We start from the raw sequence: 23408 nt of genomic DNA, 5'->3' as shown, positions 1-23408 counted from the left end.
TCTTTTCTGTTTATCGCATTCAGTACTTTTCCTCTTTTAGAGGCATCAGTGCAATTAATTTTCCCTATCGTTAGCGCTGTTGGACACAGAATGACATCCTTAATAAGGATGGAGTATGACACAACAGGGAAGGAAACATATCTCTTTGTACACCTTGCTTTCAGATGTATGTTTTTTCACTCTGCCTGGCATTTCTTGCAGCTCCGTTGTAACTGCTCTTCATGTCAGCACTAGCCTGCTCTCTGATTGCAGTTAATTTAATGTTAGCTTAACTGTTCATGTCGCTCTGATCTCATACCAGAGAGGTGCTGTAAGCAGCAAAATGACTAGGAAATCAAATCCATGCTGGTGCTTTTAAAATAATTTATCAGACTAGAGAACAAACAGTGGCTCGGAGCGCTGCCAGTTGAAAAATTATTCTGTGCTGTTTCTGCCTGTGGCTACCTCCAGGGAAGCAGCGCTTCCAAGAGATGGAGTTGAAGGGCACATTTCTATTATGCCAGAATTTGCCTTTCTTGTATCACCACCTTGATCTTCTCTTTTTTTTTTTCTCTTTTTCTTCTCCAAGGTTTTGCTCTTTTTGTTCCTCTTCTCATCTTTATTAATAGTTTTTACTGCTTCTTTACATGCTCTCCTGTACAATCTGTCACAAACCTTTCCTTCTCCTTTTCCAAATGTCCTCCACCATTACCTTATAGCAAGACTTTTCCTCTTGCTTTGGAGTAGCAGTAGTTTACCATTTAACCTAATACTGGTGAACTAATTTCCCAAAGAATGCAAGAAATTAATAGGATCTGCTAACTAGGAATCAAAAATAGGTGATTGTGGCTTTTTAAAGAATTTGTAAAATCCCCAGAGATTTTCAGGATTGCGTAGATTTTATTAATGTTTAGGCTCCTAATCCAATCACCTTTTTTTCAGAGGCTGTGTTAGGAGCACAGGCAGCTCTTTGTTTTCAGACTTTACAATTTTACCACCACAACTGAGCAATAGTCCTGAGTGAATTTCTGTTTTACAAACATTTAATTAACAATTGTCTGTCGTTTGATTGGAGTTGCTAAATAGAACTGAAAACTGGAGCATATCAGTAGCAACTGTGTCTATTTGGCCCCTACATAAAACTGGGAAAGCTATGAGAGGAGAAGGTGGTTAGATTATCCATCATTCCTGTCTAGATTATTCCTCTCTCCTTCCCATGTGGTCTGAACTGACCAAACTGGTTTTAGCCACTCCAAGCAATAGGTATTTCTTCCATTTGCTTTAAGTGTCCTCTGTATATCAGAGTATTTTCACTGTCCAATTTTTTTTCTTTACATTGATGTAGGTATTTCTAGTTATTTCCCAGGAATTTCATCCTGAACATTTCCTTTTTTCCTTAGCATTTCTGTCCTTCTCCTGGACTTGTCAATGGTAAAGAGAGCAGAATGTGATCACATCAGCAGCGTGTTTGACAAAGCTGTGTATGTTTAACTCCTAACCATTCTTGCATACATGATTTTCTGCAAAAAGCCCAGATAAATCAGATAAAAGGTGAATTGTTGCTCTGTGCATTTACTGATGCTGTTTTCTATTATTCAGACTTACAGACTATAACTAAAAATAGTAAAGAATCTTCTAATGTGCATCAAGACAACAGCAGAAAGCTGGGTGCTACACACGTACCCAACCAGAAGGATGAAGAAGCCAGGACTGAAGTATGTCAAGGCCAACTTGAGTTGGACTCGCCCAGCGTTTGCAGTGACACGCAGCGGCCACGCTCTTTTGGGAGATCTGTGTTTGAGAGACACATGTTGCATGAATTTCTAGAGCAAGCTGTCCCTGAAGATGAGCATCCTTTGCCAGCGGACTACACCCAGGAAGGTGAAGGTGCTTTTGCCATCCAGCCACACAGTGAAGAAGAATATGAAGAAGACATTATAGAACCACGAACTCTCAATGAAATAACAACCATAACGGACAAAACCAGTCCCTGGTCCAGTGTGCTGTCTGAAGTGGAGCAGGGTGCTGACCAGCAGCCCGTAGACTTGGGGCCTGAAGATCAGCACTCAGACTGTTTGCAAAGAGGCAACGGCAGACGGAGTGGCACCTTCTCCAGCGTACTACAAGGTGACAACCAAAGCATGCTCACCGCCCTTAGCCCGTGCGTTAGCCTCCATGCAGACGAGGGCATAACAAAAGACTTTCAAAGCTTGAATAGTGGCACAGAAACAATGGAGAAGGAGCCGTTTCAGCCTGCTCGTTTGTCAGAAGTGCATCAAACAGCCAATGGCCCTGTAGAAAATAGAAATTGTGAGTGGGACAGAGCATTTAACACTAGACCAACACAGCAAAATGTAGAGTTTCATGCAGCCTCCAAAGAACTACTGGAATTTCCAGGAGAAGTTAGTTTGATCAATCCAAAAACCTCAGAAAGAGAGAAGGAGGAAAACGATGAGGTTGTAAATGAAGATCGTCAAGACGAGGAAGAAAGTGGTTCCGATGAGATCTGCGTTAGGAGTGCATCAGCCCAAGCAGGCTTGGAAGGAAATAGTGAAAGCTTTTCTGATGACGGTAGTGAAGACCCACTGGGACAGTCAGAAAAGCCTGTCAAACCAAAAACTGTTTTGTATCCTTCTTTTCTCTTTTCTTTGCATTCAAGGAGCATGTCCTATTTCTTGGTTAGAATCTCACTGGCTTTAGGAAAGAGAATTTCCTGTGTGGAGCTCTTCCCTGGGAAATGAGTCTAGAATTGGTGACTTGGGAAGGTATTGGAAGACCCTGTTATGTTGTGTTTCACACAATGCAGTGGTGACTTCTTTGCCATTTGTAACTAATATATTTTGTGATCCGTGAGAGTTATTTCATTTTGGGTAGTTTCAATGTACCTTCTTGCATTTTTTCCCCATGCTGTTTTTCTCCATGTATTGTAGCTCTTGTGTTTCTTCTGTATTGAAAGAAACGTAGTTTAATTTGCTTTTAAAATACTTCCCCACGTTTCTCGCACAGATCCCAAATCTCGCATTCAGTTTCACTAAGTTGTGTTGGAATTTTTGCAGGATGAAGTACTCTACAAATATGTGAGATATTACTGTAAAGCAAGTTTGTGCCCCATGCTTTGTGGGGCCAGGTGAGAGAACCAAGTGTTCAGAACGATAGAATATTGATTGAAGTTAATGAGACTCCACCATCTGGGGTCCATTAACAGCTGTTACAGTGAGGCTTATTCCACACCTGCAGCTCCTGTGGAGCTCTGCACAACTACACGCTGCCGAAGGTTGTTCCTTAACAGCTCTGCCCAGGTCTGATCCTGTTGTTGTTCCCAACTTCTTCCTTCCACCCCAGCAGATGGAAACCTCCATGAGGCTGCTCAGCATTTCTTCTCATCCTTCCACAGCTCTGAAAGTAAGTACGGGACATCCTTTCCTTTATTGTCCTAGCTTAACGGAGTCCCTTCGTTAAAGCAGGAATGGAAGTATTTCTCCCTGTCTTTGCCTGTCAGCCCTCAGGTTAGAGGTGATGGCTTCCAAATCGAGTCAAGAAGGATCTTTCTGATACCTCTTCTCTGTGAGAATGCTTTTCAGCATTCATGGCTGCATCGTCTGTGATACTTATGCATTTATGTTAACTGGTTAGTCTATATATTCAGTGAATGTTGCTCTTCTCCGTGGGGGTCAGTGGAAGTGGCAGGTGCTCACTCCACACTTCTTTGTGCTTTAATGTGAGGTAAGGTGCGTAATTTCGAGGACGAAAGCTGTAAATTGTAATTATGACTCCAATTTATATCTTTTAGATAGACAGATAGATATCTTTTAGAGTTTGCAACAGAAAGCTTCTCCTTGAGAGATACCAAGTAACCGTTCTTCGATGGAGGGAGTAGCAGAACAGTTTGAGTGGTCGTTACTCATACAGGAAAACTGTTGATTGCTTTTGCTGTTTCTTAGGTGGTTTTATGTGCATAAACATTATTTACTGCAAAAGGTTAGAGAGAATTCTATTTCCAAAAAGGTTGTGGCTCAGTTGTTTTGAGGTCTAAATATTATTTTTTTCCAGCCACAGATTTTCTATGGGTGTTGATGGGGATCTGGGTACTGCAGGAGCTGGGCTGTTTGTTTACCACTCCCAGAAAAGATAACGCGTTGGTTCCCCTCCTTATGACCTATGAAAGAAATGCTCTAAGGAACATTTGTGTAATCGGAAACAGCTTGCTTGATTAAACAGAACAGAAACAGGCAGGATCTAATAGCTCTGAAGTAACGGAAACTACTTTAAATTAATAAACATGTTTACAGCTCAGGTAAAATACCTGACTTTTTGCTGGTTTGTGTTGTAAAAATGATTTTTTTTTCTGATTGACATGATATTATCTTTCCCTAAAGCCCTTGAAACTTGTTCCTGATGGAAGTAGAGACCTCTATCAGAGAAGTTTTGGGCATAGTATGCCTCAAGGATCCTAAGATATATCTTGATTATAACACCTAGACTCCACTGTATGTTAGCGCTTGTTAAGCATACTTTTCGTGCTGTGTCTAAATATTTTGGGTGAAATCAAAAGCAGAATCTCAGATGCGTTTCTCCTTTGGAATCTCCTTCAAATTCTTCTTGTTCCCTTCTGTCCATTGCTGATACTCCCTTCCACTCTGTCTCGATGTCATGCCCCCTCTTCTCAGTTTTGCTTTCTCTGCAGAGTTAGCTCCAGTTCTTCCCGTGGAAGCACCGTGTCTTTCTGTGCACCTGCAAATCATCACTCAAACCTACGGTTTAATATTAATATCAGCTTTACTTGAATTCCCTCTCTCTGCAGTGCTAAGCTTAGTGGCTAGAAACACACTCCTGAAAGTGATTAATAATTAGGGAGCATATTAGCAAGGCACTATTTGGATATAGCTGACCTTAAACCAGCTTAATTCCAGGATTAGCTACAGCTGATCCTTCGCGGTACCACTCAGAGGCGTCTGTTGAAACAGGACTCAGTTGTGCCTTACGTTGTGCGTCAGACAGCCTGTACGAAGAACAAGAAGTTCTTCGCTTATGCCGATGGTAAAATGTAGATCAGGAAAACTGCTTTCTCATAGTTTTCTTCTTAATTAGCCTTCGGAACATCAGTTTCTAAATCTGGGTTTGTTTGGTTTCTGTACAGTTCAGCAAACACGGAGCGTGACAGCAAGGCTGAAATCGGAGCTGTTCTCGCCCGAAGATCAGCAGTGCCCTCTCGCTCACGTGGCAGCTGGCAAACCTCTCGCCTGGCCTCCCTACTGTTCCTGCCACCTCTCCCTGTCTTCTCTGACTCCCTGCTTTCCCTGTCTTCCTACGCAAAAGGATGGAGAAACGGCGAGAAGGTGAAGCGGGCAGTCACGTCAAAGGAGCTGGCAGCATTTTGAGACAAAAGGCTCATCTCAGCTCATGCTGCAAGGAGATGGGGATCTGAGAAGGTGCTGCAGCAGCTCGGGCCTCAGCCTGGATGCCGTGGTCACCTTCCAGGGACCTAAGTTTTGCAGAGCCTCACGAAATCTAAAATTTTTTGACCTTTTTTCTCCATTACATCAGACTCAGGCTTCCAGTTCTTGAGGTCCTTCCCAGCTCTCCTCTTCTGTCTGATCCAGCAGCCCTGGTTCAACTTCTGCCGCTTTTCAAGTTCAGCAAGCAGCTTTGCACTTTTCTCCTCTCGGTCCTTTTCCAGGCAGTTCCTGATACAACTTAGGGAAAATTATCCAAGTTCATGGCTAAATTTAACAGCATCCAACACTGTATTGTATTTAACGTAAAGCTACAACAATTTTTCAGATGAGTCAGAGCCATTGTGTAGGTGACCCAGAGCTCTATCCAAATCTTATTTCTGACTGTTGCCCCTGGCCTCCCTTCTCCTCCCTCTTTGCCTTCACTGCGTTCATATGTTCCATATTATTTTATATACTATTGCTGATTTTTCAGGGCAAAAATTTAATCTCTCTAGATGTGTTGTTTCACACAGAGGGCACTGCAACAGTGATTCTGGTTAGGGTTTGGGGCAGTCGTCTGCCAGAGTAAAAACATTCAAACGTGATTCCAACGAGATGCTGGCTGGGAAACCCATATTAAGGTTTGCTGCCTTTCGGAGTTGGCCCAGTCCGCTGGTAATGAAGCTGGGTTTTTGGGGGGCAGAAGGAAGTATTTAAAAAATGGGAGAGTTAACAAACTTTTCATTAAAATGTCTTGATTTTTTTTCCCCCCTCACCTCTATAAATATTCCAAAAGGATAAGAAACTTATATGGAAACCAGTTTTACTCAGAATAATTAATATTTGCATATACGTAGATTTACCTTTAGTGTAAATTAGAAATAACACTTTTATAACACAGACTTAGGCAGATTCAGAATAACAGGCTTTTATCTGTTCTAAAAATGCAGATGGTAGCAGTGGTCCAAACATCCTTTCTTGGTGGTAATGTTTCTTCTTCATCTGCTCCCATTTCAGTCACAGCCACTAAAGCTCTTCTTTTTCCTTACTCAGCTTACCCAGAGGACAGAGTTAAGGCTTTTACTTACTAAATTTGTCCTCCTAACCTGCTGAACAGAAATGCTGACGTTCTCTTTCATTTTCACGATCAGAAAAAGAAGAAAAGGTAGCTGTATTCTTCACGTCCGTTTCGGAGTTGCTGGCTGTGGTCCATGATTTGATATAAACCTTTTCCTGTCCAGAAAGCAGAAGTAGGTGCAAGGTGACTCCAGGGGTAGGTTGTAGCCTGTTAACATGGATCTGTTTTCACTCCTTCATCACTGCACAAACAAAACTAGCCATCAAACTTGCTGCACCACAGGGCTGAAACGTTCTCCACCTCGGTTACCAGAATTCTTTGACCTTGAAATAAGCCATCCCGCCAACACCTATAAAATGCTAATAAATCTGTTTGCTTTACCCCAATCCCTGGCACACAGCAATTAGATAATCCTCGGCTGGTTTAAGTGTCCGGCTGTATCGCTGCCATTTCTATAAAAAGAAAAGTGAAGCATGATCTTCTGTGCGTAAGTCCTCTTTCCTCTTGCATCTTTCTGATTAAAAGTGTGTGTTTCATGGCTGAGCATCAGATACTCGGAGCCTGCGTTGGCTTAGAGACAGAGAGGGAGAAGCCCAGGACAAGCGCTGCTTGTGCTCAGGTCATCATGGTCTGAACTGGCAAAGCCTGTTTCGGAGGCAAGGAATGGTGTAAACACGGCATTTCAGATGTGTGCTCTCAAAACTGTGCAGAAGGTTAAAACTCTGACTGCTTGAAACTGCCCGTTTGATGTATCAAAGGAGGATCTTAAAAATGAAGCATTGAGGCTAGAATGTCTTGCTAAATGTTGTATGTGCAAGGAATTTGCATATTTCGAAGAAAAATCATTTTATACAGAGGTAAGTATAGAAGTGTAGCTCTTTTCTGTAGCCATATCTCAAAACTGGCAGTGAAGGTAAACCTGCCAAAGTAATTTCATAAGGCTCCTGATCATCTGTGTGAGCTGGGAATGTTAACTGTGCTTTTAAACTTCTCTCATTTTGGTTCACACCTCTGCATGTAGAATAGCAGCAAGAAGAGCTGCTAAACCTTTCCCACAGCTGGAAGTTCATTTTTAGGAAGGTCCTTGGGATAGATGCATGCATCTTAACACCTCTGCATTGCTGGAAATGGACACAGCAGTATGAAAATGGGAGGAGGAGTATTTTAGCCACTTCTACCTGAAACAGCATGCAAGCGGTATGTTTTCCTTGTTTACTGACAGTCAGGAGGGAACAAACTGCTGTCTGTCGCCTCGGTGTCATCTAATAGCAGCAGACACCTGCTCTTCTGTCGTATTTTCACTGCTAGAGTACAGTGCTCTTTCAGGGTATGTTATTACACTGCTGGCAAAATGTGAGCCAGGGGCAGCATTTTCTGCAGCAGCCTCTCCGGCCGACCAGACGAGATCAGGAATAACTGTTGGCAGGAGAAGTACTGTAGCACCTCTGGATTGTGAACTCTAAGAACAAAGGAGAAAATCTCATTTAATTTTGTCTTCAGAATCAAATTTAAAATGTCTTATAATCAGGGTAAGATTATTTTACAGCTATTTTGGGTCACTGGGTTAGTACAATCCAAAAAAAAGTCCTTTCATTTCTGCAGACATTCTCAGCTGTGCTGTCTCTGGTGGGTCTGGGATTCTCCAGGCAATTTTGTTCTCTTTTCCTTTATCTTATCCCACACGGTATGTTACCTTCTCGTCTGAGTTGCAGGGCTTGCAGCTGCTCCTGCTGAAATTCATTAGAAAAGTCCTGTTGGGTCAGCGGAAGCCATCTGCGTTTACTCCTTACCTTCAAATTGTGAGTTGCTGTCTCTCGGTTCCTAGCCGTGCACGAAGACGTGTATAGCACAAGGACCCGTGAGAGGTAGGAAGTGCAGTTTCATGACCCTTTGAAATAGGGTTAATTGGATGATTTGGGGAATTTGATAGAGAGCCATTGCTACAGTGTAAACCTGCTTCTGTTCTAATATTGCAATTAGTTCCTGCAAGCTTTTCACATGCATGTAGTTGTGCAGACAATCTTTTTTAGGTATGTTAGCGGTGTAGCCTCCTCCAGGGTAGAACAGCACGCTCATTAGAGAACAAACAGCAGCATCACAGCTTGCTGGAAGGAAAGGAGAGCTTCTGAAGTACAGTGCCAGGGCAGAGAGGTGGCACAGGGTTGTCTAGCTGCAATTTGGCCAGCGTATTGGATTTAAGAGCCAGAATTTCCTTGGGTTTTTGTTTCTGTTACAGTTACAGACCTTCCTGGGCCGAGGCATAAGGCGGTCCGTACGAATGCTTTGCAAATACATAAATCTGGCGCTCAGAAGCAAACGCTGCCTGATGCACTAAAACCAGATGCACTGCCTGATGCACTTTTACCAGTCCTCCGAGCTTTCACTTTGAACATTTTTCTCTGTGAACTACTTACAAATGCTGTACAGAGATCAGGGACCAGCAGCGAGCCAGCATGAGCTGGTTACTGTCCGTCGCCAGCCAATATTAATGTTTCAGCTGTTTCATAGACAGTTGGCACAGAAAACAGCGTGGGAAGAATAAGCTACAGACCCGGTCTTCTCTGGGCAACCTTGAGCAGAATACTCTGTCAAAGGGAGGTGGTTTGGCCAGCAAGCGTCTCTCCCTGCTGGTTCTCTCCCTTCTGATGTTGCCAGGTCTGCATTTAATCTCTCTTACGTTTTGGTTTAGGAAAAATCATCCTAGAGCAGCGTTAAGGAGAAAGAAAAGGGAAAAAAAAAAAAAAGCAAGGATTCTTACAAATACAAATGTATGTTTTTTCAGTATGATAAAAATGGGCAGTGTTTTAAAGTATTCTAAGCCGAAGCTATTTTCCTGGATACAGTTTGAAGTCTTTTACAGAAGTCTTTTCACATAATTTACACAATTAAATACGAAACTGGGTATTCGGGCTATAGAATTTATAGTTAGCTTGTCGTAAGCCTTTTCTGCACTGTTGGACGTGAAACCACACAAGCTGTTCCCACCCTTGTCATCCTGTTTATTAACCAGCCAGCCAGCGACCAAAACCATCGTCTTTGTGAGCGTTGATCCCGTCTCTCTCCCGAATCCGGCTAAGCAGGAGCAGGCTGGGTCAGCCTATCTGAAAATCATCCTTTAGGGAGTCTTGACCTGCGGTTACAGCCTCTCCTGGTCTTGTCTGTTTGAATAAATTGTAGCTGATGTTAAATTAGCTTACGGTTAGCCTCTTGTGCTTTGCCCTGGCTCTAGCAAACACAAGTACGCCCAGAATACACAGATCAAGGTGTGGTTTTTACCTACAGGCTGTTTTCCCGTAAGGGTCTTCACCAGCGATGCTGTCGCAGGCTTAATATTCAATGTGCTCGTCATCTGAGCCTGTAAAGCGCAGGTAACCAAACGCAAGAAATCTCCAAATCCATTTATTCCTAAAAAAGCCATTTCCCTCCCCAAATGCGGGGAGTGCACAGGAACAGGATCCTGGCGCCGTTCCTCGTGGGAGGGAGCTGATCCTTAGGAGACCTTTCCACCGCAGCTGAGCCCAACTGGGGCGGAGAAGCAGCCCAGTGATGTAGGCGAAAGGCCGGACCGGCGTATCGGCTTTCCAAATCAAACCCCGCTCTCCGGGAGACTTTCCTGGCCCCGCAGCTCGTGAGTGGCGTGTCCTAAAACAGCACCGCTTGCTTCAGCCTCTAAAGGCAGCTGAAGCTGGATCTTTCCTCTCCTGGTGCTTCACAGGCACGACCTGGCTTTAAACTCGTTGGGGAGAAATGCGAGTTTCTTTGTACACTGAAAATATCGGTCTTTAGTGCTACTGATAACTGGGAGAAAGCCTGACTGCTGGGAGGATGCAGGCAAACCAAGGATGATGTTAAAATGCTAAAAACAGCAGGTTTTCATCTCGTGGGCTGCTGCTTAGGGGTTGCTGCAGGTAACTGAGACTGGCCGGTCCAACCTGTCAGCAGGCTTGGATTTGTTGTGTAGGAGCCTTGCCTCTCCCTTGCAAGGTGGTTCGCTTTTTAGGGTTCTGCAAATTAAAAATCAAATAATACAAATAAATAATATAAAATAAAAATTCAGAGAGACAGAGCCCGGTGAATACACTGGCGTAATTCTTTTGGCTTCAGGGAAGACGACTTTGGCTGAGGGTCGGCATTCCCAAGTTCAGAGTTGGCTTGCCAGAGCAGAACTGTGTGGTTTGGACTTTCTAATTTTGCCCTTCAGCTTTTGCGTTCTGTAGCACTGAGAAAGAACAGCATTGCAGCACCTAATACAGTGCGGAGCAGGGAAATATTTCACCATCGTGGGCTTTTTTTTTCCCAAACAGTTGGAACAAACAGGTAGGTTTTCCAAACAGTTGCCTGTCACTGAGTGGAACAAGAGAAAAACCTTTCTGAGGAGAACTGGTGAGCAACACAAAACACATCATGAGGGGTTTTTTTTTCCTGTGTATCCAACTTCTCACACGCTGCGCGACCCTGCGGTTTGCTGCGATCAGAAAACAGGCGCGGGGCGGAGCTGGCAGGGCTCTAACGTCTTGTTCCTTCTCTCCGCAGAGCAGAAGCGGAGCAGTGCCGGGGGGCATCCCGTACCGAAGGCTGAATCGTCCCAGGCCCATGGCTGACCTCTCGGAAGAGGAAGCCAAAAGAATCGCCAGGATCTTCTCTACTCGGCTGTCCAAGAAGGAATAGCATTCCCGAGCCACGGCCTGACGCATCGGCAAACGCCAGGTCCTCCAGGGAAGAAGAGATGGAAGCTGTAGGTTTCGGGCTCTGATTTTTAATTTGCCTAATTGGTATCCCGTTAGAGGGACTTAAAGCCTGGTGGTCAACCAAGGGGAGCTGAGAGACCGTGTGTCTTGCAAGGGCAGGTCCCCGATGAGACTCACCGCTTTGGGTAACCGATGAGCTGTTACTTGGTCTCCAGATACTCCATTTTTGGGGTTTATTCATGTGAAATTTCTCGAATTGACCTTTTTTTTTTTTTTTTTTTGAGTAAACACAAAGCATCCCATATTGAGACAGCTCCTTTTTCTTCAACCGAAGGATGGAGATCAGACATTTGCCATCCCAGCGGCAAGCAGAGAACTGTTGCCTCCCTGCCGGCGGGTGCTGTGGGTGGGGAGGGAAGATGAGCTCCCTCCCCGGTGGCCATTCAAAAATAATTGGAGAGAAGCATAATTTGCTGATTCTAGAGGAGAGTATGTGCCCAAGGTGCTTGTGTAAATACAGGCCAAGGATACTGTAAAATACTGATGTGTGTACAAATATGGAACTTTTGTATTCTAAATTATTTTTGTACATTTTTATGTTGGGTACCTTTTGGATAACGGACTTCTTTGCAAACCGAGCTAAGTTATTTTTGTACTGTTCTCCAATGTTTGTGTTTCAATAAAATTCCCCTGCTTTCTCGCTGTCTGGTGCGAAGCGTCCCGCTGCCAGGTCACGAGCCTGTCCTTAACAGGTGGAGGGGACTCCTTCCCCCGGGAGCCTCCGCTAACGGGCAGGAGGGGACGTCGTAGAAAAGCTTCCTGGTGTGGCTGGGGGCACACGTAAAGGTCGCTGCTTCTCAAAGTAATCGAATGTCGCCGTGGAACGAGTCCCCTTTCCCTGCCCTCGCCGGGTGAGGGTTGGGCGGTGAACATGCCAAGCGTCCCCGCGTCCCCCTGCGAGAACAGGAGTGACGCGCGGGCTTCCTTCTGCCGCTGCTGATCCCGGTGGCATCCCCAAAAAACCCAGGCGGGTTGGGAACAGGGTGACAATGTTGATCCTGAGTTCTATCTCGGGCATGAGAGATAAACAGCTTCTTCCTTTTGCATTTAGGTCAGCAGTGGAGCACGGTCCAGCCGGACGGGAAAACAGGAGGGCAGCCAGTGGAGAGGGGGTGTCAGCGCCAGACCAGCTTCTGCCTGGAGCCCCATCGATGGAGCAAAAGGGGCTTCAGGGTCTCAAACCAGCTCGAAATCCCTCTTGCGTGCTCACACGCAGGGCGAGCTCGCATGCAAGAGCGGAGGCTTTCTGCGCATCTTCCGCGAGCGTGTCCCTTTGGGCTTTGTGGGTGTAGTGCTAAATAGCACAAAGGGTTAAACACACTGAGTTTTAAGAAAATGGAGGAAAAGGGGCATTTCTTGAGCCGTCACCCCACCCTTGGCCTCCAACCCTGAGCCCCGTCCCTCCCGGCAGTGCCTTCGCCTCGGCTGCAGACCCTGCGCACGGCCACGCGAAAGGGCTTCGTGGTTTTTGTCGCGCGGAGCACGAACACAGGAGGGATTTACCTCCGAGCCGCTCACATGGCCCGGGCCCTCGGGACACGTTACACCCTGCGGAGGAAATCCCGCTGGCAAGCTCGGCAGCTGCCCGGGATGAATTACGGCTGCGTGGTCCGTGCCAGGGGCAAAGGGGTCCGACCTGCCCCACGGGGGAGCTGCTCTGCCTCCAAACCGCTCGCTTTTAAAGCCTTTGGCTCATCCTTCCCAAGCGCATTTGGGTTAAAAACCCCGTCCCTGTGGTGCCAGCGGCCACCAAACGGGCAGGACCACGTTGTCGGGTGCTGCTGCCCCACAGCTTTGCTCCGATGGGTGCTGGTGGTCTGGGCAGGACCCCCCCCACCCATGCCCGAGCCCTGTGGGAGAGCAGAGGGCTGAAACGCAGCCACCCCGTCATGGGTGCTGGGTGGCCCCACTCTCATCGCCTCAAATGCCACCAGGGGAACTGGGTTTCGCTGTCACCTGATCCCTGCAGCCGCTGGAATGTCCTCCCCGGTGCTATATAAGGGGGGGCCAAGGAGCCGGCTCTCAGGGCGCTGCCTGCGCAGGAGCTGGGACGCGGTGCTGAGGTCCCTACGGTGAGGCCACGGGGGGACCCAGCCCTGGGCAGGTCATCGTGGGGGGAGATGCTTTCACCAAGCACCCCCGTTTTGGCTGGGGTGGGATGGGGGGGGGGTTGTGGGCATTGGTGAATCCCCAGGGATACAGGTGAGGAAATGGGGCAGGATTTGGCTTTCGGGGTTGTCTGAAGCCAGCCAGCGCCATGGCACATCGTCACCTCTGTCCCTAAACCGACGCCTGCTTGAAGCCCCGTCCAATGCAGCATCCCGGCTTCCCCCCCTCCTTCCTTCCAGCCCCTCCACCACGATGGTGGGTCTGAAGCCCCCTGAGGTGCCCCCAACGGCTGCCGTGAAGTTCGTCAGTGCGGGGACGGCCGCCTGCATCGCCGACCTCTGCACCTTCCCCCTGGACACCGCCAAAGTGCGGCTGCAGGTACGATCCGCTGGCCCCCCAAACTCCCACGGGCGGAGGGAGCACCCTGCAACAGCGGGACACCCCCCCCCCACGCCAGCTCCACCCCAGAGCTGGCGACAGTTTTGGGGGGGGACGGAGGGCAGGGTGACGCGGTCGGTGTCCCGCAGATCCAGGGCGAGGTGCGGATCCCCCGGAGCACCAGCACTGTGGAGTACCGGGGTGTTTTGGGGACGCTGAGCACCATGGTGAGGACAGAGGGACCCCGCAGCCTCTACAGCGGGCTGGCGGCCGGGCTGCAGCGGCAGATGAGCTTCGCCTCCATCCGCATCGGGCTCTACGACTCGGTGAAGCAGCTCTACACCCCCAAGGGTGCTGAGAGTGAGTGTCCGGGCGGTTGGGACCCCATCCCTGTGCACCCCCCGTCCCGATGCACAACCCTCTCCCGGCGGGGCACAGCCCACCCCGATGGGAAACAGCCCACCCCAGGGGGGAACAACCCACCCTGATGTGCACAACCCCCCCCCAAGATGTACCCCCCACTAAGCACCCCCCAACTCCAGGCTGCTCACCCCAGGGGGCCCCTCAAGACCAGGAGTCCCCGCAGGGCTGGGGGGTCCCTGCACAGCCGGGGGTCCCTACAGAGCTGAGGGTCCCTACAGGGCTGGGGGTCCCCACAGGGTCAGGGTTCCCTACAGGGCTGGCCATCCCCACAGGGCCGGGGGTCCCCACAGGGCCAGGGATCCCCGCGAGGCCGGGGGTCCCCACAGGGCTGGGTGTCCCTGCAGGGCTGGGGGTCCCTGCAGGGCTGGGGGTCCTCACAGGGCTGGGTGTCCCCATAGGGCTGGGGGTCCCTACAGGGCTGGGGGTCCCGGCAGGGCCGGGGGTCCCCACAGGGTCAGGGTTCCCTACAGGGCTGGGCATCCCCACAGGGCCAGGGGTCCCCACAGGGCCAGGGGTCCCTGCAGGGCTGGGGGTCCTCACAGGTCCGGGGGTCCCAGCGCCTGCCCTCTCCAGGCACAGGCCTGGCAGCGCGGGTGCTGGCAGGCTGCACCACGGGGGCGGTGGCAGTGACGTGCGCCCAGCCCACCGACGTGGTCAAGGTACGGTTCCAGGCCAACGGGGCGCTGCCGGACGGCGCCCGCCGGTACAGCGGCACCGTGGATGCCTATCGCACCATTGCCAGGGAGGAGGGCGTCCGCGGGCTCTGGAGAGGTAGGGGCAGATGGGAACAGGGATGGGGACGGGGAAGGGGAAAGAATGGGGATGGGAATGGGGACAGGGATGGGATGGGGATAGGATGAGGATGGGGATGGGGATGGGTTGGAGACAGGCATGGGAATGGGGACAGGGATGGGATGGGAATAGGAATGGAAATGGGAACAGAAATGGGAATGTGGATGAGGAAGGGGACAGGGATGGGGTGGGGGATGGAGATGGGGATGCAGGCTGGGACGGGAATGGGGACAGGATGGGGGTGGGGACAGGGATGAAATGGGAATGGGGATGGGGACAGCAGGGCTGGGGCACCCATCCAGGATGCTCCAGGAGGGGATGCGACCGCCATCCCCGATGCCACCACCCTCCTGCACAGGGACACTGCCCAACATCGCCCGCAACGCCATCGTCAACTGCGGGGAGCTCGTCACCTACGACCTCATTAAGGACGCGCTGCTGCGGGCGCAGCTGATGACAGGTGAGGACGGTGCAGGGGGGGATGTCACCGGGCGCCGTCCCCATCCCCGCGACCCTCAACCCCCCGGCTCTGCCCCGCAGACAACGTCCCCTGCCATTTCGTAGCCGCCTTCGGGGCTGGCTTCTGCGCCACGGTGGTGGCATCGCCAGTGGACGTGGTGAAGACGCGGTACATGAACGCCGGCCCCGGGCAGTACCGGAACGCGCTCAGCTGCCTCCTCGCCCTGCTCATGCAGGACGGCCTCGCCGGCTTCTACAAGGGGTGAGTTTGGGGACGCCCCGCTGAGCACCGGCAAACTCAGTGCAACGATGGGGTGCGCACGGACACCAGCGTGGACCGGCTCCGCTTCACACCGCGGCACCGTCTGGCACACCCCAAAAGTCCGAACCCGTGTGCCGTCACCGGGGCACCAGGCAGGGCTTTGGGTCCCCGCGATGTCCCCTCCAGCGCTGCTTTTCCCGGCGCAGGTTCGTCCCCTCCTTCTTGCGGCTCGGCTCCTGGAACGTGGTGATGTTCATCTCCTACGAGCAGCTGCAGCGCGCCGCGGTGCTGGCCCGGCCGGCCCAATCCTGACCCCCCCACCCTGGCCCCTCTTGTCAGCGCTGGCGAGACAAAGGAGTAAATTATATTAATTGCTGAAGCAGCGGGGGAGCAGCAACGCCAAACACCCCCCAGCCCCGTGGGGACACCCCCCCCCGAGAGGGACCGGTGAGACGGAAGGAGAAACGCCGCTGTTTGCGGAGAAACGTGGGAGCCCGGAGGTTTCTAGAGAGAAGTTTAGGGGGGAAGAAAAAAATGTTTAGAGGTTTTTTCCGGCCAAGAGCATCACTTCCCGGCAGCGGACGGAACAAGGCGAGCGGTGCAGGCAGGCGGGACCGAGTCGAGGGCCGGGAGATGCGGCGATTCCTGTTATTCCTTACGGATGCTTCCAATAAACCGCCCCTATGGGGTCTGATCGCAGCAGGGCTCCCTTGCTTTTTTTGGGGGGGGGTGTTTAGGGTCGTTCTTCCAACCCTGGGTGCCGCTGGAAAAGGCAAACCAGGCCTTATCCAAAAGCAAAAGAGGCGTTTGGCTTCCCAGGGAGTCGCGCGCCTTCGGGGATTGGCTTTAGCGGAGATGATTTCTGTGATTAGGGGGGAAAAACCCACATTGAAGCCGGGTGCGCGGGTTGGTGGCCGTGTGTGCCACCCATGGGTGCAACGAGCTACTGCCCCCTCCACGTGGGAGGCACCCCCACAGCCCCAAGGAGGGCCCATCCACCTGAGATGGGGTGTGCAGACCCCCCACCTCTGTCCAACCTGCCATCACCGGGCCTGGAACCCGGGTGCTCCCGCGCTCCCTCCCGGCGCCGCCGGGTCTCGCACCGGTCCCTCCCGCCCCGGGGCGCAGCGGGGGCCCCCGGCCCCTCCCGGTCTCTCCCCGTTACCGGACCCGCAGCAGCAGGCGAGTCCCCGGGGTGTGCTGGGGACCCCCATCCCCGGGGGCACCCCCCCATCTCCCCCGCGCTGTGCTGGGGACCATCCCTGCACCGTCCCAGGTGAGCCCCATCTCCGGGACCTGCCCTCCCGGTCTGCTGGAGACTCCCGTGTCCTCTCCTGGGCAACCCCAGTCCCCTTGCCAGGGGCCACAGCTGGCACATCTGGGGTGTTCGGGGGGACAGTGTGGGGTGCTCACCACCCTGAGCCGTGCATGTAACACCACTCTGCACACCCCGACTGGCTCAACACCTCCCCGGGGACCGTTTTGGGCTGTGTCCCCCTGAAAACGCGGGTCAAAGGGGGTAGAGCTGCGGTGATGCCTGGGGTTACCCCCTTTTCCCCACTGCCAGCCCCAGCTGCGGGGAGCGGACACCCCACGGGGGCTCCCAGTCTCTGGGGAGCGGGATGGGGCTGAGCCACGATGCTCGGGAAGGGCCGGACCCCGTGGTGCCAGTCCGGAAGCTCAGGCAGGGAGAGGAAGAGGTGGGGGAGGCCGAAGCAGGCAGGCTGCTCCTGCCATGCCATACCTTGGTTTCACCCCGCTCCAATGCTGCAGGGGGAGGAAAATCCCAGATTTTTTTCCTCCCTTAGTCCCTGCTCCATTCTTGGCTCCGATGTGGAAAAGGCTGCAGGGCAGGGCGGGTGGTAACGGTGAAAAATGGGATTTGTGGGGGCTGTGCGGATGCAAAATGGCGTTGACTGTCCCAGCAGCCAAGCCAGCTGGTGCGCAGAGCCCCTGAAACTGAGCGGTGCCTGGGGCAGGGCCCCAGCCCTCCTGGATGGCACAAACACCCTCCATTTTTGTCCCCTCCTGCACCTGACCCCTTCTCGCTCCCCTCTGCCCACCAGCGCCCACACCATGGTTGGGTTCAAGCCCCCCGAAGTGCCCTCGATGGCTATCACAAAGTTCGTCGGGGCCAGGACAGGCACCCGGGTGGACAAACTCGTCACCTTCCCCCTGGACACGGCCAACGCGTGGCTGCAGGTGAGCCAGGCTCCCCTGCCCTCCTTACCCCAAACCCCCCAGCCCCAGGAGGGGTCTGTGGTCCATGAAGCCTCTTCACCCCATTTTCTCCCTGCGCAGATGCAGGGGGAGGCGAAGCCCGGGGGTAAGGGGCCGGCGGCGCAGTACAAGGGGGGTCTTTGGCACCATCGCCCCCACGGTGAGGATGGAGGGACCCCGCAGCCTCTACAGGGGGCTGGGGGCCGAGCTGCAGGGGCAGACGAGCTTCGCCTCCGCCTGCATCGGGCTGTACGACTGGGTGCAGCTCTACACGGAAGGGTCGGAGCTCCTGGGGACCCCACAAGGACGGCTGCTCCGGCACCGCGGCCCTGACCCCTCTGGTCCCTCAGGAACGTCCCCCAGCATGGCCCAGGTGAACTGCGCCGCGCCGGTGACCTACGATCTCGTCAAGGACGCAAGCGGCGAGGCCCCCGGCTCCGCTGCGGAGCCCCAGGAGCTGTGCCCTCACCCTGCTCAGAAACGAGGGGCCCAAAGATTTCTACAAGGGGCGAACAGGGGTTCACCACCATCTTCCAAAACGCAGCTGCTTCTGGGGTGGAGGCACCATCGCTCTGGGACGGGATGTGCTGACCCCGACCCTGGCTGCTCCGGCAGGTTTGTGCCCTCGTTCCTGCGGCTCCGCTCCTGGAATGTCGTGATGTTCGTCACCTACGGGCAGCTGAAATGGGGCCTGATGGCCACGTGTGGCTGGCAGGAGGTCCCCTTCTGAGCCCGTAGTGAGCGCAGCAAGGCTTGGAGTAAATCCTGTGGTCCTTTCTTCCCTGGTTTTGGTTTTCCCCTCACCACCCTGCGCACAGTCACCCCCAAACCATCGCTGCTCCCATGCACGAGCTGAGCTGGGAGTATTCCAACCCCCCAAAATCCTCCATCACTCTCCGCATCGCTGTGGTGCCACTGTTGTGGGGTGGCAGCTATGGAGAAGAGCCCGGAAAGCGAGGTGGACCCGAGTCCCAGGGCAAACAGCCTCAATGGTGCTGTGTTTGAGGGTGCTCGGTACCGGGAACAACCTCTACCCGCTCACAGTGCTGGTTCCAGAGCTTTATTGGTGGGAGGGGAGCGGGAAGGTGGTCGTCCCCTACGAGAGGAGGGCGCTTTTCAAAAGCGTTTTCTGGTCCAGCGTGAGCTTCTTGGGAAAGGAGATGTCAAAATATATCAGGAGGTCACCCCTGCGCTGGGGGTCCTGGAGCAGCGGCATCCCCTCCCCTGGCACCACCTTACAGTACCTGGGGCTGCAAAGCAAAGGAAGGGGCTGAGAGGAGCCGCGGGGCGACCCCGACGTGGGGGCGACGGCACCGAGGAGCCGCGGGGCGACCCCGACGTGGGGGCCACGGCACCGAGGAGCCGCGGGGCGACCCCGACGTGGGGGCCACGGCACCGAGCCCGCATTTGTCCACGTGCAGAGCCCCATGCACGCTTCTGAGCAGGTTTCTTAGGGCAAGTTTGCTCCTCCAGCTTCTCCCTGCCTCTGCTACCAGCAACACGGCCCCAAACCAGAAGAGTAGCCCACAGTGGGCATCCTCCTCCTCCAGGCTGGGACCCCTCCCAGCCCCGAACCTGCTGGAAAAGGTTTTGAAGCACCCCAGGAATCCAGGCAACGGGGACGAGCTTGGGAAGGGCCGAGCTCTGTCCGAGGAGGAACAGGCCAACGCTGAGGTTCCTCCCGAGCACCCCTTCACCTCCTTGGCCACCAAAGGCCCCGTCCGACCACCTGAGCCCACCAGTCGTTTGCCCCACGGCACTTACTCCACGATGTCGTTGATGGGGATGTTCAGCTGCCTCCCGTCCAGCGTCCTCACGTCCACCGTGCAACCGATCAGCGCCTGCAAGGCACGGAGCGGGACCGCAGGGGCATTTGCAGCCCCAGAGGGCAAACACAAGCTGGGATCGGCTCCGTCCCCTCGCTTGGCTCTTTACCTTTCCCAGGGGGATGGTGGCGACGTAAGCGAGGTTGTTGTTGTTGACTCTTTTAAACCTCGGGTGGAGTTTCTCTTGGACAACAAAGGTGATGTCAGCTGGAATGACATTTGGGCCCTAAAATCGAGGAAAAAAAATAAAGATACCTGGAAGTGGTTTGGTGTAACGCAGATGATTTTACACAGGGAAAGGTGACCCAAATGCCTGTCCCTTTGTTGCTGCTTTCAGCTGGCTGGGGAGAAGGGAAAAGTATTTTCTTCCTTTAGGAAAAAAAAAATAGTCTTTGATAAAACACTCCTGCTAAGCCAAGGGAAATCAGACTGGGTTTCGCAAAGGTGATGACAGGCAGAAAACCATCCCTTTCAATTACTAATTTTTATCTAGCTTAAGACAAACCCAGGCAGGAAGGGCTCCTTAGAGTGTTTCTGAGCACAGTAACACTGAATCGCCCCATTAGCCGTGCCACCAACTGCCCACAGCCTGCGGAAATGGGAAACCTGCAAAGAGTGCGTGGTCGGTCCCGAGGAAACCTGGCCCAGAACGTCACACCACGGTCATTACCTGGTCTCCTTCCTTCTCAAAGGTGATCCTGGTGCCCTGCTTCCACCCTGGCTGCACGTCAATCGTTAGGATCTTCTCTCTGATGGTGCTCGTTTGACCATCTTCATTCATCACCTGGGGGTTGGATGAGGGGATTAGAAGAGCTGGGTCCTGTCTGGAGAGGTGGGTCTGCGACCAGGTGGGAGCTTGGCTCTGCTCTGTCATCAAAGCAGCCAGCACGAGGTGCCGGCTCCATCCACAGCAGCGCTGAGCCCCCGGGCTGCATCACAACCCTGCGGTGCTGGACACAGCCACACAGACGGTGCAGGCACCCCTGGGCGGCTACCCAGTCTGCCATAGGATCGTGGAAAGGTTTGGGTTGGAAGGGACCTTTAAAGGCCATCTAGTCCAACCCCCCTGCCATGGGCAGGGACATCTTCCACCAGACCAGGTTGCTCAGAGCCCCGTCCAACCTGACCTGGAATGTTCCCAGGGATGGGGCATCCACCACCTCTCTGGGCAACCTGTGCCAGGGTTTCACCACCCTCATTGTAAAACATTTCTTCCTTATACCTAGTCTGAATCTCCCCTCTTTTAGTTTAAAACCATTCCCCCCTGTCCTGTCACAACAGGCCCTGCTAAAAAGTCTGTCTCCATCTTTCTTCTAAGCCCCTTTTAATTACTGAAAGATCACAATAAGGTCTCCCCGGAGCCTTCTCTTCTCCAAGCTGAACAACCCCAACTCTCTCAGCCTTTCCTCACAGCAGAGCTGTTCCAGCCCTCTGACCATTTTCGTGGCCTCCTCTGGACCCGCTCCCACAGCTCCATGTCTGTCCTGTGCTGAGGACCCCCGAGCTGGACGCAGCACTGCAGGGGGGTCTCACCAGAGCAGAGCAGAGGGGCAGAATCCCCCCCCTCGCCCTGCTGGCCATGCTGCTTTGGATGCAGCCCAGGACACGGTTGGCCTTTGGGCTGCGAGCGCACGTTGCCGGCTCATGTCCAGCTTTTCCTCCACCAGTGCCCCCAGGTCCTTCTCGGCAGAGCTGTCATCCCCCCGAGGGACAACTCAGAGAGATGATCTCTTGTGTCCAAAGAGAGAGGGTTATAACTGCACTGCTCACCCAGTTGTGTGTGAGCCGGCGGCGAAGAGGGTGAGGACGGCTCATACTCCACAGCAAGGCGGCTGCGGGTACAAATGGGATCAGATCAATGCTGTGGTCTGCCGAGCCCCCCGAGTGGGACCAGCCCTAAAGCCTCAGACTCTGCTGCCAAAACGTCCTACACCGAGGGGGGAGTATAGCCCAAAATTCCCCACCCTGCCAAGCGCGCTCCCCCTTTACGCCCTACCCTGCGGGAGATCTTAATCTTCTTGGTGCAGCCGTAGAACAGGTCTTCAAGGGAGAGGTAGAGATCCCGCACGATCGGGGGGTCTTGCTTCATCACTCCTCGTCCTCGCAGCCCCCCAAAGGGCAGCATCAACTCCGAGCCGTCCTCGGCAAAGAACTCTGCACGAGCGAGCAGAGGGGGGCCATCTCACTCGGATCAGCAGTTAAGGGGCTCCCCTGGGGTCTCCTTATCGTGGAAGCTGAGCACCCCAAATATGCCACCCAGAAACCTCCCATCTGCTTCTGCCTGGGACCACCTTCCTCCTCCAGATGAAATGTTTTTCCTCCGGGAGTGTTTTTATCTTGTTCACGGCAGTCTCACCAACCGTCAGTCTCACCCTTTTTTTGATGGAAATCCTCCAAGAAAAGGGTCACTACGGTAGTTGGGGAAAGCTGACAGCCTGGACACGCACCCCCAGGCCTCTCGCCCACCCAAGACTGGGGGAAGTCAGGATCTAACCTCCAAGCACCGGGGACCAGCAGCACCAGAGGGACCTGAGAGTAGCTGGGAAACATCCCCGTAAAGCTTAAAGCTTAGAGCTGACGGTGGCCATGGCATCACAGCAGCCACAGACGGGGCCTGGGCCACCCTCCAGAGCCCCCCTACCTACCCGCAAAGGGGTTGTCTCCACCAAAGAACTCCCTGAAGACTTTGTCAGGGTTGTTGTGAAACACGTAGCCGACCGTCCAGGGGTTCTCGCCACCAAACTCCAAGGGGATGCCGCCTTTGAGACCCTCTTCTCCAAACTTGTCGTAGATGCCTTTCTTCATAGCTTAGGGAACAAGGAGGAGTTGGGAATGGCCACGCCTTCCCATGCTGGGCGAGAGCCTGAGATCCAGGCTTTGCTTGGGCGGAGACTGGGAGGGGGTCCCCTGCCACCTTGAGAACAGTGAATTGGGAGGGAAGCAGGAATACATGGCAGCAATCAGCCCAGCTGTGGGTCACAGAGCTGATGCCACCTCCCTGGGTGTGCCAGAGACCAGGGGTTCAGACCTCAGCACACCCTTGGCCAGAGCAGAGACGCTTCACCCCTCGTCCAGCCCCTCCTGCCCCTAAACTCCGTGGAAGAGAACCATCTCCCCACTTACGGTCGCTCAGCACATCGTAGGCCTCCGCCAGCTGCCTGAACCTCTTCGGCGCCCAGGGCTCCTTGCATTTTAAAGGATGGTTCTTCAAGGCCAGTTTCCGATAGCTGTGAAGGGGGAAGGAGGGGAGAGCCCAGCCTCACAGCCAGCCCCGGGGTGCCAGAACACCCCCAGCCTAGGCTGCTCCCTCACAGCTTCTCCCAGGCCCTTTCCCCCCTCAGGCCCCCGATGTGGAGTGGCAGGGGAGGCAAAGGGCAGCCACGCACAGGGCCGCCCCCGTTCCCAACACCACCAGGCCGCTCCCCTGCCCCGGCAGGCCCCGGGGCTCCCCACACAAGGCCCAGGCCCCTCACGCTTTCTTGATGTCGGCGTCCGTGGCGCCGCGGCCCAGCTCCAGCACGGCGTAGTAGTCCTGCCCCATGGCGGCCCGCTGCCCCGTTGCTATGGACACGGCGTCGGCGCGGCACTTCCTGTCGCTCCCGCGCGGGGCACTATGGGAGTTGTAGTTCTCCCCGCGCACTTCCGGACTCCGGCCGCCCCTCTCCCGCCCTCACCACTCCCTCTCTTTTAGCTTTTTTT

At 53.3% G+C, this 23408-nt stretch overlaps 4 protein-coding genes across 14 annotated transcripts in view; 3 read left to right on the top strand and 1 right to left on the bottom strand.

Moving 5' to 3' along the window:
- The window catches only part of C2CD3 (C2 domain containing 3 centriole elongation regulator), a 52587-nt gene extending 39258 nt beyond the window's left edge, over positions 1 to 13329 (top strand). For 2 of the 9 annotated variants that reach the window (XM_075140419.1, XM_075140416.1), the window contains exons 31-33: positions 1579 to 2605; positions 3279 to 3381; positions 11026 to 11882. In XM_075140419.1, coding sequence (XP_074996520.1) covers positions 1579 to 2605; positions 3279 to 3381; positions 11026 to 11160 — 1265 coding nt within the window. In that variant the 3' untranslated portion in view covers positions 11161 to 11882. Of the gene's footprint in view, positions 1 to 1578; positions 2606 to 3278; positions 3382 to 3478; positions 3703 to 5116; positions 5283 to 10826; positions 10876 to 11025; positions 11883 to 12291 lie in introns of those variants that run through there. The other 7 variants (XR_012672094.1, XR_012672095.1, XR_012672096.1 and 4 more) reach the window with 7 other exon arrangements.
- Positions 13319 to 16362, top strand: LOC142077973 (putative mitochondrial transporter UCP3). 2 transcript variants are annotated; one of them, XM_075140422.1, is made up of 6 exons: positions 13319 to 13727; positions 13877 to 14087; positions 14724 to 14921; positions 15301 to 15402; positions 15483 to 15663; positions 15870 to 16362. In XM_075140422.1, exons 1-6 carry the CDS (start codon positions 13602 to 13604, stop codon positions 15973 to 15975), a joined length of 924 nt encoding a protein of 307 aa, XP_074996523.1. In that variant the 5' UTR covers positions 13319 to 13601; the 3' UTR covers positions 15976 to 16362. The 2 variants fall into 2 exon arrangements, with proteins under 2 accessions (XP_074996523.1, XP_074996522.1); XM_075140421.1 differs by having other exon boundaries at positions 13425 to 13727; positions 15507 to 15663.
- A 1377-nt stretch (positions 16363 to 17739) lies between these two features.
- LOC142077969 (dicarboxylate carrier SLC25A8-like) lies at positions 17740 to 18673 on the top strand. The gene is given in 4 exon segments (XM_075140413.1): positions 17740 to 17906; positions 18010 to 18327; positions 18329 to 18391; positions 18499 to 18673. Coding segments are annotated over 4 exon segments (663 nt in total). The 3' UTR covers positions 18614 to 18673.
- On the bottom strand, positions 18673 to 23384 carry DNAJB13 (DnaJ heat shock protein family (Hsp40) member B13). Of its 2 annotated transcripts, XM_075140407.1 has the most exons (8): positions 23183 to 23384; positions 22833 to 22936; positions 22355 to 22516; positions 21706 to 21863; positions 20380 to 20493; positions 19819 to 19935; positions 19648 to 19724; positions 18673 to 19133 (listed from the first exon to the last, which is right to left on the bottom strand). In XM_075140407.1, the coding sequence occupies exons 1-8, from the start codon at positions 23248 to 23250 to the stop codon at positions 18980 to 18982; spliced, it is 954 nt and encodes a 317-aa protein (XP_074996508.1). In that variant the 5' UTR covers positions 23251 to 23384; the 3' UTR covers positions 18673 to 18979. The 2 variants fall into 2 exon arrangements, with proteins under 2 accessions (XP_074996508.1, XP_074996507.1); XM_075140406.1 differs by having other exon boundaries at positions 18970 to 19935.
- Positions 23385 to 23408: the final 24 nt, after the last annotated feature.

The sequence above is a fragment of the Calonectris borealis genome, chromosome 1 (genome assembly GCF_964195595.1).
Source record: "Calonectris borealis chromosome 1, bCalBor7.hap1.2, whole genome shotgun sequence".
Classification (NCBI taxonomy): Eukaryota; Metazoa; Chordata; class Aves; order Procellariiformes; family Procellariidae; genus Calonectris; species Calonectris borealis.
The sequence above is the reverse complement of the archived record's forward strand: the minus strand, read 5'-3'. Positions and strand labels throughout refer to the sequence as shown.